The following is a 17,445-nucleotide window of genomic DNA, read 5'->3' as shown; positions in this document are numbered from 1 at the left end:
ACTGATCCTTGCTTAATAAGTGGGTCTCTTGTAAAAATACTATATTAGCATTTAGACCTGTTAGGTGAGAGAATACTTTCTTTTTAATTTGTGATTCTGGCCTTTAACATTCCAGCTCACAAAGTTAACTGTCCCGTCTTGGAGACATTGATTCTGAATTTTTTATGTCATTTTGTAGTCTTAACCAAAAGTGAGACAGCTTTGACCTTAATTTCCGATTTTCCCAGGGGTTATTGCCATGCAATCTATTGTTATGTTGGTAATTATAATTATAAGGATTAAAAGGATAGATTAGAGATTGCTTGCTCTCTTTCTGTCACCCCACCTTCCCCCCATTTTGCCTCTCCACTTCACAAAGTCCCAGTCCTCTGACATACCTAGAGACAGAGCAAATCTAAAACAAGTCCCCCAGCAGCGGCATATGAGGATTAAAATTGAGATATCTATTGCCAATACAGTCCTAATACTATAAGTATAAAATAGAATCTTCAACAGTCTTGAAATATTAAGATAGTATACCCAGGGAATGGTGTTAACAAGTCTTGAAATTTCCACTTTAATCACATAGTTTATTTTGTCATTAAAGTAGAACGTCATAAACTTAATCTTAAAATCTTTTAATTTACTTGTTTCTCAGATCCCATCGTAGTTAAAGTAGCACGTTAAATGCTTCGTATTCTGTGTGTTCTTCTATGTACTCTATGTGTGTGAATCACTACTTGCTTCTTAAACGGGTTTACTTAGACGCAGACAGGACATAGAATACATTATATTTATAATATTACAGCTCTCTGAACAATTTAAATACTACGATATATACTTGATATCATTTTCTTGATGAAATGAATTAAAGCATGTATTAAACATGGGGTTGCAATGGTAGCGATGAACTGGCGCCCCGTCCAGAGATTGTTCCTCCATCCTGCAAGATGCTTTCTGTGCTGTGCACAACCCTCGATGAAATAATTTATTGCAGCAGTACTGTCTCTTTCAAACGTACTAACCCCCGATTCCTGTCCTTCCTTTTCTTTCTCCAAGTAACCAATTGCCACAGAATCAGCTCTTTAATAAATGTCAAGCCATCTGTAAGCTTAGAACGCTGATTCTTCAAAAATGTTAAGGAACATTGAAATATTTCCGTAGTACATGTTTAATTATTCCATCCATCTATCCATCTAGGGCCATGCCAGTCCCAGCAAGCATACAGTGCGAGGCAGGAACAATCCCTGAACTGGGTGCCAGTTCATCGCTATTGCTGTCCACCATGTCCACACGTTTAATAACAGTATACATTATTTAAATTACATTAAAAATGTATCTGTATAATGTAATATAAATACTTTACTGCATTTCATCTGAAAAATGATATCAAGAACTCCAAAAAGATAGCGCCTGGAAGTCCAAATCGACTTAAAAGCTCTCTTCTATTGAATTGAATTCCTTTATTTTTATTGTATGGTACATTGAGATTCAATATGCAAATCCTCCATAAACTTATTTTCCTATAAAATGGTAATAACAATAAAAACAATAATAATAATGATATGATAAAAAATGGAAAATATACAATATGAAAGCATAAGTGGCTCAGGTTGTACAATATTATTACTGTAAGTTTTTATACATCGCGATGTGAGCGTGGAAACAGCCGTACCCAACATTTTTGTACGTACGCACCGTTTATACATGAGGCCCCTGGCCTTGTAATTCAAATCCGGAACACTAGATCTGTGAATAAGCAATGCTAATTATTACATTCCAACTATGTAATATTCGCAAATAAATAAATAAGATTGGTATTAAATGTAAAGCATATTAGCATATGGGGTGAAGTGAACAGGTAGAATATACAACTGGCAAAAGGCAACAGTAATAAAATTTTGCTAATAATAAAAATGAAGTGGAAAAGAGTATTAAGGACCATACAGGCATCTACCATACATTGGTAAAGAAATATAAAATATGCTATCCATTCATTTTTTTACCGCTTACCCAGTCCAGTTTGTGGAAGCAGCAAACCGAGTATCATTTCCAGATGCCCCTTTTCCCCCTCACCACCTCCAACTCCTCTGGGTGAAATATTGAGGTGTTCCCAGCCCAGCTAGGAAATACTGTATAATCTATGCAGCACGTCCTACGTCTCCCCCCATTGGACATTCTCGAAACATCACTGAAGGAAGGCATTATAATTAGATGCCCAGACAATCTCAACTAACTGCTTTCAATGTGGAGGAGCAGCATTTCTGTTTGGAGCTTCTCCTGAATGTCCTTTGACCTGTCTCTAAGGCTGTTTTAAAATGTTTTGCACATTCCAAAATATATGACATAGATATTCTTATATATTGTTTTTCTTTTTTTATACACATGTTAAAGAAAAAGTTAAGGAAAGAATCAGTATAAAATATATTTCAACTAGATGAAGCCAAAAAGTCTTAACAGAGGAATAGCCTAATTTAGGTTTTTGTTTTGTTGAGCAGAAACAACAGAAACTGTAACCCACCAACTTTGCTGAAAATGAAATTGAAATATGCAATTCCATTCACTAGAAGGATTTTTAAGAAATATTTTGATCCAGGTAATTTTAATACTTTGGTTGAGTGTGGAGCAGTTAAAGACACCACCATCTAATATCCTATTTTGTAACATCCTTTTTTTTTTTACTTCATGAGGCTTGTTCTTTCTTAGGGAATTAAAAAAATATATCTAGTCCCATAGTAACATAATTAGGAGCTTCTAATGATGAAAAGAAATATGCTCTTGATAACCTTAAAAAAGTATGACTAAAAGTATTAAAAGCTTTGTGAAAATCAAGAAATGCCTTGTTTAATACTCAATGGAAGTTCTTCAGCATGAAAGTACGCTGAATGAACCGCAAATAAAAATGTAGCAATGTTATCAGTAAATCTTCGTATATAATACGGTACTGTGGCTGTCTGTTTGTCAGTCTGGGATTTTAAATCACATGTAGCTCGCAAACCGTTTCACCTATTGACCTGAAATTTTGGTATTTTGGTATACATATACTACGTGACCTCTACTGTCCGCTTTTGGACCAAGTGCAGTCAATGGTGCTTCCTGTGGATGTGGCTAAAGGAAGTAAGGCAGGACTAATGGGACGTAACTGACTGAAAGTTCTTCAATTACATTGGACCAGTCTTTTTTAAATTAAAAGCTCAGAACCACTGTCACTAAGTAGCTTTTGGGGAAAAAAAACCAAAATGATATTTGAAGTAAGGCTAGGAATAAATATATTTAAAGAACAAATTAAAATGAAGCTGGATGTTAATGCTCTAGAATCCCTGAAGCCTACAATAATATTTGTAATGCTGGGCCACCTTTAATTCCCTCGTGCTTCTTCATCAGAGTCTTTGTTTTGCAAATGTGTCAATCACCACTGGCAGCAGGCAGCCTGCTATCCCATCCCCAACCGAGGCAGTTGAAGTCAAGTCAGATGCATTTGAAGGTGTCTGGAATTGTATAGGGTAAATAATATATCATTATTTAGAATACATATATTTCATGTGTGTTCCGTGTCTACTGCGATCTGTATAAATGTAGAATGACAGGAAATGCGAGGCAAGAAATATTGAACACATAACTAAAACAGAAACTTTTTTCTTGTAATGACAAAATGCTGACGTGAAGCGTATAATGTGTGAAGACTGAAGTCTAAATATCAAATAAACACTTTCACTAAAGGCATAACGAAACAAGTGCACTTTTATTCAAGAACATAACCAATGAAAAAGAAATTATTTAATTTATATGTTACTGTCAGTGTGTTTAAAACCGAAGATCAAATCTCAATCGACACAAACTAAACATAGCTTGACTGGTGCCTCATAATGGGTCCTCCCTATATTTACTGTTTTGAGTAGTGAGCTGCTATTGTTATTATTATATAATAAAAACATACATTTGATATGAGTCTGTAACACCTGGTATAAGTTGTTGCTACTTGTAAAAGATATCACTGAATGGATATAAGCAGACACACAAATGATGGTGAATCATGTCTTGGTATCTTGTTCTTAACTGGAATTTTTTTATTCAGTTTTGCTCTTGAATAAAAGCTCACTTGTTTCGTTATACCTTTACGAAAGCGTTTAGTTTAACTTCCAGTAACCACTTGAATGACATCATCTATGTCTCTGCCTCTCTCTCACACACACACACACACACACACACATAAACACATGAAAATGTCATTATTTGAAAACGCTATGTCATTTGAACATGAGTTGTCATGTGAACATGTTTTTTTTTTTTCAATCTTGCCCAATCTCCATGCTATGGTGCATGGTACTGAGAATGCAGACAGACTTCTTCCTTTAGGGTGCATACACCATCAGCATGGCACTGCCAGATCTAAATACTAGCATGGAGAATTGCTAGTGTACTGAAGTGACTTCAGCTGCAGGTGGAAGTTCCCGTTCCACTTTATGTATGGTGCAAAGCAGAGTTGTGTTGCAGTGCAGCAGTCTATTAGCCACCGAAGAAGTTGTTACGATTCTGCTTGTATCCAGAAATGGCTCCATAAGCTTTATGACCACAGTCTCAGAAAGTCTTTCTCCCATGGGACAACTGGGACCTTTTCCTAAATAAGCAGTGGCATTGCACATGTACTTTGTCTCCAAATCTGCCACAATCCAAAACTTTATATCAAATTTGTCAGGCTTGGTTGAAATTTATTGCAAGAAAGTTTGACGATGGACCTTGGTTGGAAACAGGTGCTCATCAACAGTAATATGTTGCCCTGGGTTGGAACTCAAAACACAGTTATCAACAAAACTTTGCTAGATGTCTGAGATCACAGCAAATCAGTCGTTTCTTCTACATTATGCATCAGTATCTTTGTTGTCAAAGTGCAAATGCCACATGATAGTCTGATAGTGATTATGGGGCATCATATCTTTGAATGCAAGTACAACAAATAGTTATGACCAGGCATCAACCACACCACAAACTGTGGCCATCGCTGCTCTTGTGAAAATAATGGAGATAAGCTCTATCAACTCAGAGAGGGAGAGACCAGTTCGTTGTACCATTTGAACATGACTGAGCCAATAAAACTGAATTAAAAAAAAAACAAAAAACTTTTACAAGTAGCAAAGATTTTCACAGGATGTTACAGACTCAAATCAAATATGTGTTTTTATTACATAGTAATGATAATAGCAGCTCACTACTGAAAACGATAAATGTGGGGAGGACTCAGAATCGTGCCCACAACCTCTGATTACAAGACAACAGTGCTTACCTCCCAAGCACACGTGTCTAATTTTTGCCGATTGATATTTGGGTTTCAGTTTTTACACATTGACAGCAAAATGTAAATTGAATAATTTCCTTTTCTTTGGTTATTTTCTTAAATAAAAGAGCACTTGTTTTGCTATACCTTTTGTGAAAGTGTTTATTTGATATTTGGACATTATACACTTCACATCAACATTTTGTCAATTATTACTATAACATGAGAAACGTTTCTGTTTTAGTTCTGTGTTCAACATTTCTTGCCTCACATTTCCTGTCATCCTACATTTACACAGATCGTTGTACACATGGAACACACATGAAATGTATATATTCCATATGACGATATATTATTTACCCTATACAATTCTGATTACTTCTGAAACACAGTAGCAGCATTTAGATTTTGGATGCAATGTTGTCAAGGCTAGAACAATATGGAATCAGAGTGAAACAGGCAAAGTGTAGTTTTATGCAGGAAAGTGTGGAGTATTTGAGACAACAAATTGACAAGGACAGCTTGCAGTCTATGAATGAGAAGCACCTGTACCTAAAAATGTGGGAGAACTAAGATAAATTTTAGGACTGCTAAATTATTATGGAAGGTTTGTGGCTAGATTATCTAGAGTACTACAACCACTTCATTTTCCAAATCTGTTTGGATTGATTCCACCATTAAAGTTTTCTCTACGTTTTACATCAGGATGCTTTTCCTGGCGCTAATTTTATTTTTCCTGGTTGTTCTGGTTTGCCACCCTTCGTGAGTTGTTTTAGAATTAAAATTTGTGAAACTGGTCTTCAAAGTGCAGAGCAGTCTTCAATCAATGTAAACATATGTTAGCAACTAGTAAAGCAGTCTCCCATTATGATACCCAAAAGCCTTTATGTTTAGCAAGTGACACCTCATCATATTGAGTGGAGCTGTGATATCATATGGAGAAAATGAGGATGAGAAGCCTATAGCCTTTGTATCAATAACATTAAGTTCTAGTGAGAAAAAACTACACTCACATTGAAATTGATGTTTTTTAGAGTAAAAACTTCACAGATATTAATATGGTAGTAGGTTTGCGCTGCTTATGGACCACAAACTTCTGCAGTCCTTTCTGGATCCTAAAACAGCAGTATCTATCTTGGCTGCTGCTAGAAAGCAGAGGTGGTGTATTATTATTTCCACATATAATATGACATTCAATACAGAAAATCTGCAGAACATGGCAATGCTGATGCTTTGTTAAGATTAGAAGCAAAGGGAATGCTTGGACACAGGAACTGAGGACATTTTGATGATGTCTAGCACAAATGAGCGTCCTGTTAAAGCTATTGACATTGCAAAAAGAAACCAAATAGGATCCAGTCTTATCCAGAGAGCTTTATTTAGCTTTAAATGGATGGCCAGATAAGATGCAAAATTTGCAGTACCAACCTTTTTTTAACTGGAGGCATGAGCTCTCAACTGAGCAAGGATGTATACTTTGGGTTGCAGAGTGATTATACCACCTAATTATCGTGAACGATCACTTGAAAATCTGCATGAATCACACCCTGGAATTTTTGTTAAAATTCAGTTATTTGCTAAAGGTATTTTACAACAGCATTATCTGGTGGCACAGTAGCCAATGTTCACATGGGTGCTAAAACTGAGGATGGGAAAAGGGGAAGGATGGTTACTTCATGAAGAACTAAATGTATTTCCAGTTTTCAGTGTTAAAACAGTCAATAATTCTAAATTAAACACACAATAACAATCCAGAAATGCATGGGCAGAACATGCAGACTCCATACACCTGATGGTGTAAGGAAGGAATGCCAACTCTGCACTACTACTCTGCGTATATATGTTAAAACATCTTTAGTAAATTTCAACCTCACTAAAACTAATTGTATACTTATAACCTTTGTTAAAGTCTTGATACTTGATTGGATAATATGTGTTCACTTGACCTCTCCCTCAACAACCATCACTAGAGTCAGAATAATCCACGTGCATAACAACACTTTTTTAAAAAAAATTTTGGGGGGTTAGAGCTGGTGAAGAGGAAGAGGCAGTGGCATCCTGTATGAACAATTCCAAAATGCTCTTTGTTTTCTTTTACCAGCGTTTCAAGAGCATTACCATTGATTCAATCGGAACAAGCATTTGGCAGAAAAGATTTTAAAACTGCTGCATGCAGAAGTTTTCTAAATCGCTCACTGCTAAAACGTTTAGATGTGAAGAGTGTCATTGAAAACAATGGCAAATAACTTTCTACGGTCTAAGTGCTTAAACACTGTAACATTTAGGTGTGAAGGGGCCTTAAGGGAGCAGAAATGGACAATGGGAAGCACTGGACTGAAAGACCTGTTTTTATCTGACTGAGTCACTGAAAAGTCATTTTCAAGTCTGAATGACATCTCTGTATTTTACCAGGTTATTGAATGCCAATAAGATCCATTGTGTAAGGGCTGATGCCTTCCAAGATCTTCAGAACCTATCTTTGCTTTCTCTTTATGATAACAAGATCCAGACGTTGGCAAAAGGAACCTTCACTGCCCTCCGTGCTGTGCAGACACTGTAAGTAAATATGTCTGATTTTTAATAAAGAAATAATGTTTCTACTTAAAAGATTTGTGTTTTTAAGTCCTAGATCTATTGGGTTTACCAGAAGAAAATCCATATTGGATACCAACATTGGGCTGGTTAGGTAGTGAAGTGTAGTATCTAGCAAGCTACACTGGAAACTATGATGTTGCTGGTTTAATACCCAGCTTTAACTCACTAAATCTGTGCCTTTTTTTTATTAAGTATTGTTTTCTGTAAATATAAAGCAACTTGTTATTATTTTATGTTAGTATATTAATGTTCCAACCACAGAGCTTCAATGTGTTGACACAACTGTCTAATGAGTATTTGTTGAGATCAATGACATTTTTGAATGATGATGTATAATATCTCTCCTGGTTCCACAATAATTGTTACATTTTAATTATCATATATTTGCAGTCAACGTCTAAAAATTATGTTATTATCTGCTTTATTTTGTAATAATGTTAGCATTTCATTACTATTTTCATTTGTTTTTTTACCTTTTTATGAGAGAGCATGCAAGTAATTAAGTAGTGATGTTATACATGTGATAATAAACTCAGATGAACTACTGTATTTCACTGCTGACTAGGCAAAGTACAAGAATGTCCATGAAATTTTAAAACATTAAGTAAATCTTGCATAGTATATTTCTGACTGTAGTCCTGAAATAATAGATTTAATCATTAACATGTTTTCATGCAGGCTTCTAACCTTTGAACACTTTTGATTGTTTTGAACATTATACTACAGCACTTTTAAAAATATTACTTACTTTATGTTGACTCTGTGATGATATTATTAATCAACAGCTACACACTGATGTTAGTGTAGGGCTCAGTCAGTGAGCTTTTGCAAAAGAAAAAAAAAGATGAAATGTTATTTCCAAGCTGAAAAGGAAGGTGGTTAAAGACCGTACAGCTGCACTCCTGATGAAGGCTATACCCCCAAAATGTTGTGTTTTTAACCATCTTTTCTTTTCATAATGGAAATCATCTTTAACTTTTTTCTTCACTACTCAGGGTTTATTAGCAAACCCAGAATCAATTGTTTGTCTGCTCTGCATATGGGTTTGGAATTGTATGGTTAGAGGATCAAGTGCAGAAGATTTGTTTCACTCTTGTCACCTGTCTGGCATTTCATCTGACCCTCATTCTTCACCTTCATATATTGAGCTTATAAAGCAGCTCCATGTGACTTTTCTATGCTGACTAAGGGTCACCCAACCTGTAAGCATTTGTCATTATACATCACCTAATGACTTGGTTGGATGAGACCAGATTTGATTATATTATATTTTTTAGAACCATAAGGGGACTCTTTGAATTCTCCTTGATTGACCCTTCCACAAAGACCAGCTTACTGTGGATAACTATAATATAACAAGGTAGTTTCAAAGATCACAAAGGCAAACTTGCCATTCCATCACACGAAGAGCATGGTCCTAGAAGAGTATAAGGCATCCTCATACCAACTCAGTATAAATAATATTCATTTCTTTTTGTTGTTGCTTCAGTATGCAAAAAACGACTATGGATTTTAATGAATTCTGTAGGGGATGTATAGGATAGGCCAACATATAGCATAGCTTACTAAATATTTTTATATCATATGTAGCAAACATCTCTGACTTGCCAATGAATGTGTGAAGCCCACCATGGCAAAAGATGGAAGAAAGAAAGAGATAGTATTACAAATCTTAGTGACTGCTTGGGATTAATAGTGACCTCCTTGAAAGTTTCATTCACAGGGTGTCCAGTACATGTCAATTAAGAGTCCATTGAATCAGGAGGTTGTGGTGCGCTATCTCAATAGTTTTTAAACTCAGTAAATACACATGTATGCAATTCCCTGCCTGTAGTATTACAGGGTGGCACATGGTAAGAAGCTCCACATTGGTTTTACCAGTAGCAAACACAGCCATCTGAAGTCAGTGGGAAGTCACCATGCACACTTCACTTGATTTTATTACTTCTGTTATCTAAGTGCTTGCTGGAGAGAAGACGTCATATTTATTTTTAACAGTGTATCTCAATTGTGGAGCTGTATGTTTGTGAAGGCTCCTTTAAGTGAGATTTCTTGAATAATATCCTGTTGTAAGTGTCCCTGCCAAATGGACAATTCACAAATTAGTGAACAAGTGGAGCAATACTAGTTCTATGAGCGATGCACCCAACCTAAGAAACCCTTCTGCCCATAGGCCAGAGACTTTTGCCAACATTGCAACTCATAAGCCTCTATAAGACGATGTTGTAATTATCAAAACAGACAGATATGTAACAAAGGTCATGTCAGTGTGTATTCCATAATTTACAGGCTACTTTTTCATGTGGAATCCATTATTATGCAATTAAAAAAGCAGTTAAATAGAAATACACTATACCAGGAAGCACTGCACTGTGTACGGTGTTGTATGTTCCATTGATTTTGTTTCTGTTGCTTTAGATACTTATTGGATATTGGTAGCTTAGGGTAAAGGTAAGACACTAAGAGCTTTACATATAATACCCCCACCTGCACAATGTTTCTATTGTTCAATGGCAAAATAGGTGGCATTATGACATTTTATAAAAATGTTTTTGTAATTATGTTTTTAGATTCACAGCTAGTCACAGCCTACCCTGGCAGCAGTTGGGGAGAAGCAGGAACCAAACAGGTTGATAGCACATCACAGGACTCACACAAGTGCATACTCACAATGGGCCATTTTGAGTCACTGAATATACACATCTTTGTGAAATGATAGGAAAATCAAAGCATTACAGAAAAAGTCATGCAGACATGGGAGAATGTTTAAACTCCACAGATAGTGACTGGGCCAGCGTATGAATCCATTGCCCTGGAGATGTGAGGCAACAGTGCTAAACATTTTGCCACTCTGTATATAGAAGAGGGTGTGGAAAAATATTCACTATAAGAAACCCATCAGAAACAAAGATTTTGAGAATCTTTGTGAATTGTGAATAAAGGAAAGCAAACAAATATTCTGCCTTTAGCTACAGCTTGAACAAAATATTGTGTATTCTCCATGTCAAAAGTGTATTTCTCTTTAAAATGATTTTAACTCCTAGGTTGTAAGACTGAAATTTGAATAATTGGGAACCTTTTTATGATTGCACAAACACAGGCTGTGATTCAGATTTCCATTCCCAGATCAGTGATGTTAAATGCTTAGGAATTAATAGACAGTCCTTTATCCATGTCACTTCTTGGTTTACCTTTGGTCTGTCCCTGTAATGAGGGCATAATGGTTACATTTCTCATAATACAAATAAGTGAATTTTAAATTAACCTAATACTGTTTTTTGCCGATATAGGTGTCACAGAGTTATGTGGCCGCACCAAATATTTAGGTGAAATTGAACAATTCATAAATCAGTCACAGAACTGTTCTCCTAAGATTAGAATGCTAAAAACAAATAATAAAAAGCTTTTACAGTTTTACTCCATGATAGATTAACACATCAAAAGGAACAGAGATTTAGGATGTAATATACAAATTGATGCAAAATTGGTTCAATCCTAGATGGTCATATTTAGTCAAATTACACGGTATGCAAAGGAGGTTAGTAGAATTCTAAATCATTTAGCGTGCTATGCAGTGTTAAAAAACATTAAGGTTAAACTTTCTAATACATGTGTTACACTATATCATGCATGATGTGAAATTTTGGCCTCTGTTATATACAGCAGACTGAACTGTAGCTGATAAAGTTCAGAGAAGAGCGCCTACACTTATTTGAGGATTGCATGATTTGAGCTATGAGAAAAGATAGAAAGAGTTGAACCGACACAGTTTTTCTTTATTGAGTTTTCCAAGGGAAGCACAATGCTATAATACATTGCAATTATAGTTTATCATTGATGTAATACTAGCCCTTTCTTTCCGTTAGATATTTACTGGTAACATCCTCACTTGTTACTGGAAAGGCAAGAAGTAGAGTACAAAAGAAAAAGATGTAAAATTATTGTAGGAACTGAAAAGGAAAAGCAGAATCATATTGTGTTTTGGAAAATAGCTGTATTGATCTTTGACAAAATTTTATTTTTTCAACTATTATGAGATACAACACATTTTCTTTAAATATGCTTTTTTTCAGTAAAACAGATTCATGTTGAAACTGAGACATTTTGCTATTTCATGACAACATTAGCTTATTTTGAATTTGATGGCAGCAACATACCTCAAAAAAGTTGGGAAGGGGACAATAAAAGACTAAAAAGAAACAGCTGGATGAACAATTTTGCAGCTAATTCGGCTAACTGGCAACAGGTCAGTAACATGATCTATACTAATAAAAGGCAAAGCCCTCACTGACTGACTGACTGACTCACTCATCACTAATTCTCCAACTTCCCGTGTAGGTAGAAGGCTGAAATTTGGCAGGCTTATTCCTTACAGCTTCCTTACAAAAGTTAAGCAGGTTTCATTTCGAAATTCTACACGTAACGGTCATAACGGTCGACAACGTCTGCCATGTTGAACTTTCTTATTTATGGCCCCATCTTCACAAAATTTGGTAGGCGGCTTCCCTGCGCTAACTGAAACCGATGTACAGTAATCCCTCCTAGATCGCGGGGGTTGCGTTCCAGCCCCCCCCCCGCGATAGATGAAAATCCGCAAAGTAGAACCCATTTGTTTGTATGGTTATTTTTATATATTTTAAGCCCTTATAAACTCTCCCACACTGTTTATAAATATTCCCCGCAGAGTTATACAGCATAATCCCTTTGTATTCTCTTAGATATTAGGTAAGATTCATTGAAATTATGTATATAAACACACTGTTTATATACAGTAAAACCTAAATATTATTTTAAAGATATTGAGTGTTTCCGATATCACATATGTTACAGCCATTACGATAGACAGGCCACCAGCAATAAATACGCATAATGCAAGAAAAATAGTATACAGTAAATGTGTGTACAATGACACTAAACGTACGTACATGTACTAAGTACTGTAAGTAGAAAATTAATTATGGTTACTCACCAACAATGACACGATGACTTGTCCGATAACAATGAGTTTAATTTTACTGCACAACAAAGGAGAGCGTTACAGCTCTTCTAAAGGAGCCTCTTCAGGCGATTGTGCAGCACTGCCGTTGTTCTTCTTCTGGCAGTCTTCAATGCAAATCCCTAAAGCAGATTCCATCCAGACTACTGTCTTATTACATTCACTTACAACTCGTTTTGCGCCCTGGTTAAAAGGACACTGCGGCCGTAGATCTTATATTCTTTTCCTACTTTTTAAATAAAAAGAATCATAGGCTTCAACAAATCCAAAACGTTTACCTTTTCGGCAATCATTAACATCTTCCATTTGCACTTGGGCACGGCCCCTGAAGCAGTAGCAGATCGTTTTGGAGCCATAATGAAGGGCTTGACTATGCACAAAGATAAACACAAAAGAGCACAACTCTTTACACAGCGAAACACGTTGAAGCTGAATGAGCGAGACAAGACTTCCTGGTTAACACTGCATTCAGCAGGCAGGAACTTAACTGCGTGCTCTGATTGGTTAGCTTCTCAGTCAGGAGAACTTAGCTGCGTGCTCTGATTGGTTAGCTTCTCAGTCATCCACCAATAGCGTCTCTTGTATTAAATCAACTGGGCAAACCAACTGAGGAAGCATGTACAGGAAGTAAAAAAGACACATTGTCTGCAGAACCCGCGAAGCAGCAAAAAATCCGCGTTATATATTTAGTTATGCTTTCATATAAAATCTGCGATAGAGTGAAGCCGCGAAAGTCGAAGTGCAAAACAGCGAGGGATTACTGTACATACTTATTTCGATGGTATGACGCCACTGTCGGCCACCATATTGAATTTTCCAACATCACTAATTTTCCAACTTCCCGTGTAGGTAGAAGGCTGACCGCTTCTTCACGAAATTTGGTAGCTGGCTTCCCTGCGCTAACCGAAACCGTTGTACGTACTTATTTCGGTGGTATGATGCCACTGTCAGCCGCCATATTGAACTTTCCAACGTCACTAATTCTCCAACCTCCCATGTAGGTAGAAGGCTGAAATTTGGCAGGCTCATTCCTCACAGCTTACTTACAAAAGTTAAGCAGGTTTCATTTCGAAATTCTACACGTAACGGTCATAATGGTCGACAACGTCCGCCATGTTGAACTTTCTTATTCATGGCCCCATCTTCACGAAATTTGGTAGGCGGCTTCCCTGCACTAACCGAAACCGATGTACATACTTATTTCAGTGGTATGATGCCACTGTCGGCCGCCATATTGAAGTTTCCAATGTCACTAATTCTCCAACTTCCCGTGTAGGTAGAAGGCTGAACTTTGGCAGGCTTATTCTTACAGCTTATTTACAAAAGTTAATCAGGTTTCATTTCGAAATTCTACATGTAACGGTCATAACGGTCGATAACGGTTGACAACGTCCGCCATGTTGAACTTTCTTATTTATGGCCCCATCTTCACAAAATTTGGTAGGCAGCTTCCCTGTGCTAACCAAAACCAATGTACGTACTTATTTCAGTGGTATGACGCCACTGTTGGCCGCCATATTGAACTTTCCAATGTCACTAATTCTCCAACTCCCATGTAGGTAGAAGGCTGAAATTTGTTACTTATTTCGGTGGTATGATGCCACTATCAGCCACCATATTGAACTTTTCAACGGTCTTTGTTACTTATGGGCCCATCTTCAAGAAATTTGGTATGCGGGTTTCCAACGCTATCTGAATCCTACTTACGTACATATATACGTCCATAGCCTGCAGCTTGGTCACCGTGTGAGGCGGGTTGGGTCCCCATCCCAACGCCTCCCACGTTGTTGGCTGCCTGCCTATATAAGGCCGTCCGTCGCTCTGGTCTCTACATTCCCTTCCTTGCTTCGCCACGGGATTCATGTCTCCCTGCAGATAACTACAGCCTTTTTTAATCCACGGCTTCTCCGCTGCTTTATTGTTCGTTTATTACGATTATAGTTATTGTGTGGGTATTTTAGACTTACTTTACATTGTTCAGGTACCCATTTCCTTTATCATTCCAAAGAACTGTCACTTACCGAGTGGTTTCCATGCCCGGAGATGGCACCTACCTTTTCCGTTCTCTTTGTTACATATTGCACGGCCATATCAGGCTCACTCTTGATATCCGGAGGAACATTGTGTCTTATGTATTGAATGACTGGGACAGGTTCAAGGTGTGGACTGATGACGGTACAGGAGATATACTACACAGGAGCACTATAAGAGTGAAATGCTTAAGCCCTTCACCTATGGATCTGCATGTGAGTTGATGGCTGCTGCTGAATTGTTCGGTTGTTGCTTTCAAGTGTACCGAAATGGCCAAATATTTTACACCTTTTGACAACCGCCAATGCCTCTTAAACATCTTTGATTGACAGGTGACTATTTCAGTAGTGGACACTTTGATGTTTATGAATGTTTAAACTCTCAAAAGCTGGATATGAAGTTATTGATGAAACTGGTTGTATACTTACAACACTTGACAGATGCCGAATGTCTGTTCAACACAAGTCCTACAAATACTGTCGTAATTGAAACAAACCATGAAACTCAAACCGATTATGACAGCAGCAATCCAAGCTGTGAGATTTGCGACAAGATTACTGTTCACATGGCCAACTGTACGTTGCATGCTCAAGAGTAAGCTCAGCGCACAGCTTGGTCATATTACAACCGGAGGGCCAAACTCACAATGTGGTATACAAAGAGATCCTTAACAAATAATTATTGGTATATTTTCCCTCAGTTTAAAAAGGTTTAATTTTCTTCTTAATAAAAATTTTAAGGCAGTACTTTACCACTGCGAAGCGGGTATTTTGCTAGTTGGGTATAAAAAGAGCATCTTAGAGAGGCAGAGTATCTCAGATGTAAAGATGGGGCAGAGGTTCACCAATCTGCAAAAAACTTCATCTGCAAATTGTGGAACAATTTCAGAATAATGTTCTTCAACATAAAATTGAGCAGACTTCAATTCAAATTGAGTAATATCTCATCACCTACAGTACACACTATCATCAAGAGATTCCAAGAATCTGCGCATAAGTGACAAGGCTAAAAATCAAGCAGCATTGTACTAAAAACAGGCATAATTTTGTCATAGAAATCGCTACATGGGCTCAGGAACAGGCAAAGTGGGAAACTGTTCTGTGGTCAGACAAATTGAAATTTTAAATTCTTTTTGGAAAACGTGAATGCTGTGTCCTCCGCACTAAAAATGAAAGGGACCGTCTAGCTTGTTATCAGTGCTCAGTTCAAAAGCCTGCATCTCTCATGGTATGGGGGTGTATTAGTGCCTATGGAATTGGCACCTTGCACATCTGGAAAGGCACCATCAGTATTGCAAGGTATATACAGGCTTTAGAGCAACATAAGCTCCCATCCAGACGTCTTTTTCAGAGAAGGCCTTGCATATTTCAGCAAGACAATGCTAAACCGCATACTCCATCTATTAAAATAGTATGGCTTCATAGTACAAGAATCCAGGTACTGAACTGGCCTGCCTGCAGACCAGACCTTTTACTAATTGAAAACATTTAGCACATCATGAAACGCAAAATATGACAAAAACGACCCAGGACTGCTGAGCAGTTAGAATCCTATATCAGACAAGAATGGGACAACATTCCTCTCCTAAAAGTCCAGCAACTTGTCTCCTCAGTTCCCAGACGTTTAATGAGTGTTGTTAATAGAAGAGGAGATGCTACACAGTGGTAAACATGGCCCTGCCCCAAATTTTTTGAGATGTGTTGCTGCCATCAAATTCAAAAATGACCTTATCCTTTTCTTAAAATGGTACATTTTCTCAGTTTAAAAATTTGATGTGTTTTCTGTGTTGTATTGTGAATAAAATAAGGGTTTATGAGATTTGCAAATCATTGCATTCTGTTTTTATGTACATTTTACACAGTGTCCCAACTTTATTGTAATTTGGGTTGTAAAACTAGACAACTATCTACCAATGTAACTGAGGCACCTTTTTAAAACGATTAATTCCTAAAAATGGGGTGAGAATCTATTGAAATGCCTAGGGCTTCTGGTAACTGAATAAAAATAGATACACTGTTGGTTATGAGTTGAGGGCAAAAACAAAGCATGTGGCCTTGTGAAAGCCTGTTTTTATTTCTCACCCATTCACTGTGTTTTGATGTTAAATTGCAGACCTTCGAAGGTAGAAGAATTAAACATACTATAAGATAGTAAATTGTATTATGTGTAGATTTACAAAGAATCCACTCTTCAAAGAGTGGCTTTATACTAATTGTTTGTTAATCTAAGATCTTTTTCACCCAGTGTTGCTCTGCAGAGTTAAAGGGTAAATTTCCTTGTAAGTACTACTATGATTTTGAAATTACTCTCCTATTTGTTGGGTTGTTTAAGAGCCGGTGTACTTCTAGACAATAAGTTATTGAACAGTGAACAAAATCTGATATTCACAAGAAACACGTTTTTTTTTTTGTTTTTTTTTAGCAAATGGTGCTTCACATGTAACTCTTTTATTGATGTGTAATTTTCTACTCTATACAAGGGAAGATGAATAATTGTATGCCTGAACCTAAGAGAAAAATTCAGTGCTGAATTTTTAAGATTAGCTGCTATGCTTAAGAATATGTGAATTAAA

The 17,445-nt window shown here is 36.8% G+C and overlaps 1 protein-coding gene across 1 annotated transcript in view; it reads left to right on the top strand.

Moving 5' to 3' along the window:
• The window catches only part of LOC120542482 (slit homolog 1 protein-like), a 349,841-nt gene that overhangs the window by 244,296 nt on the left and 88,100 nt on the right, over nt 1-17,445 (top strand). Inside the window, exon 13 of the mRNA XM_039774990.1 lies at nt 7,664-7,807. Coding sequence (XP_039630924.1) covers nt 7,664-7,807 — 144 coding nt within the window. The remainder of the gene's footprint in view (nt 1-7,663; nt 7,808-17,445) is intronic.

The sequence above is a fragment of the Polypterus senegalus genome, chromosome 1, assembly GCF_016835505.1.
Source record: "Polypterus senegalus isolate Bchr_013 chromosome 1, ASM1683550v1, whole genome shotgun sequence".
Classification (NCBI taxonomy): domain Eukaryota; kingdom Metazoa; phylum Chordata; class Cladistia; order Polypteriformes; family Polypteridae; genus Polypterus; species Polypterus senegalus.
This window is presented reverse-complemented; position numbering and strand designations above follow the sequence as displayed.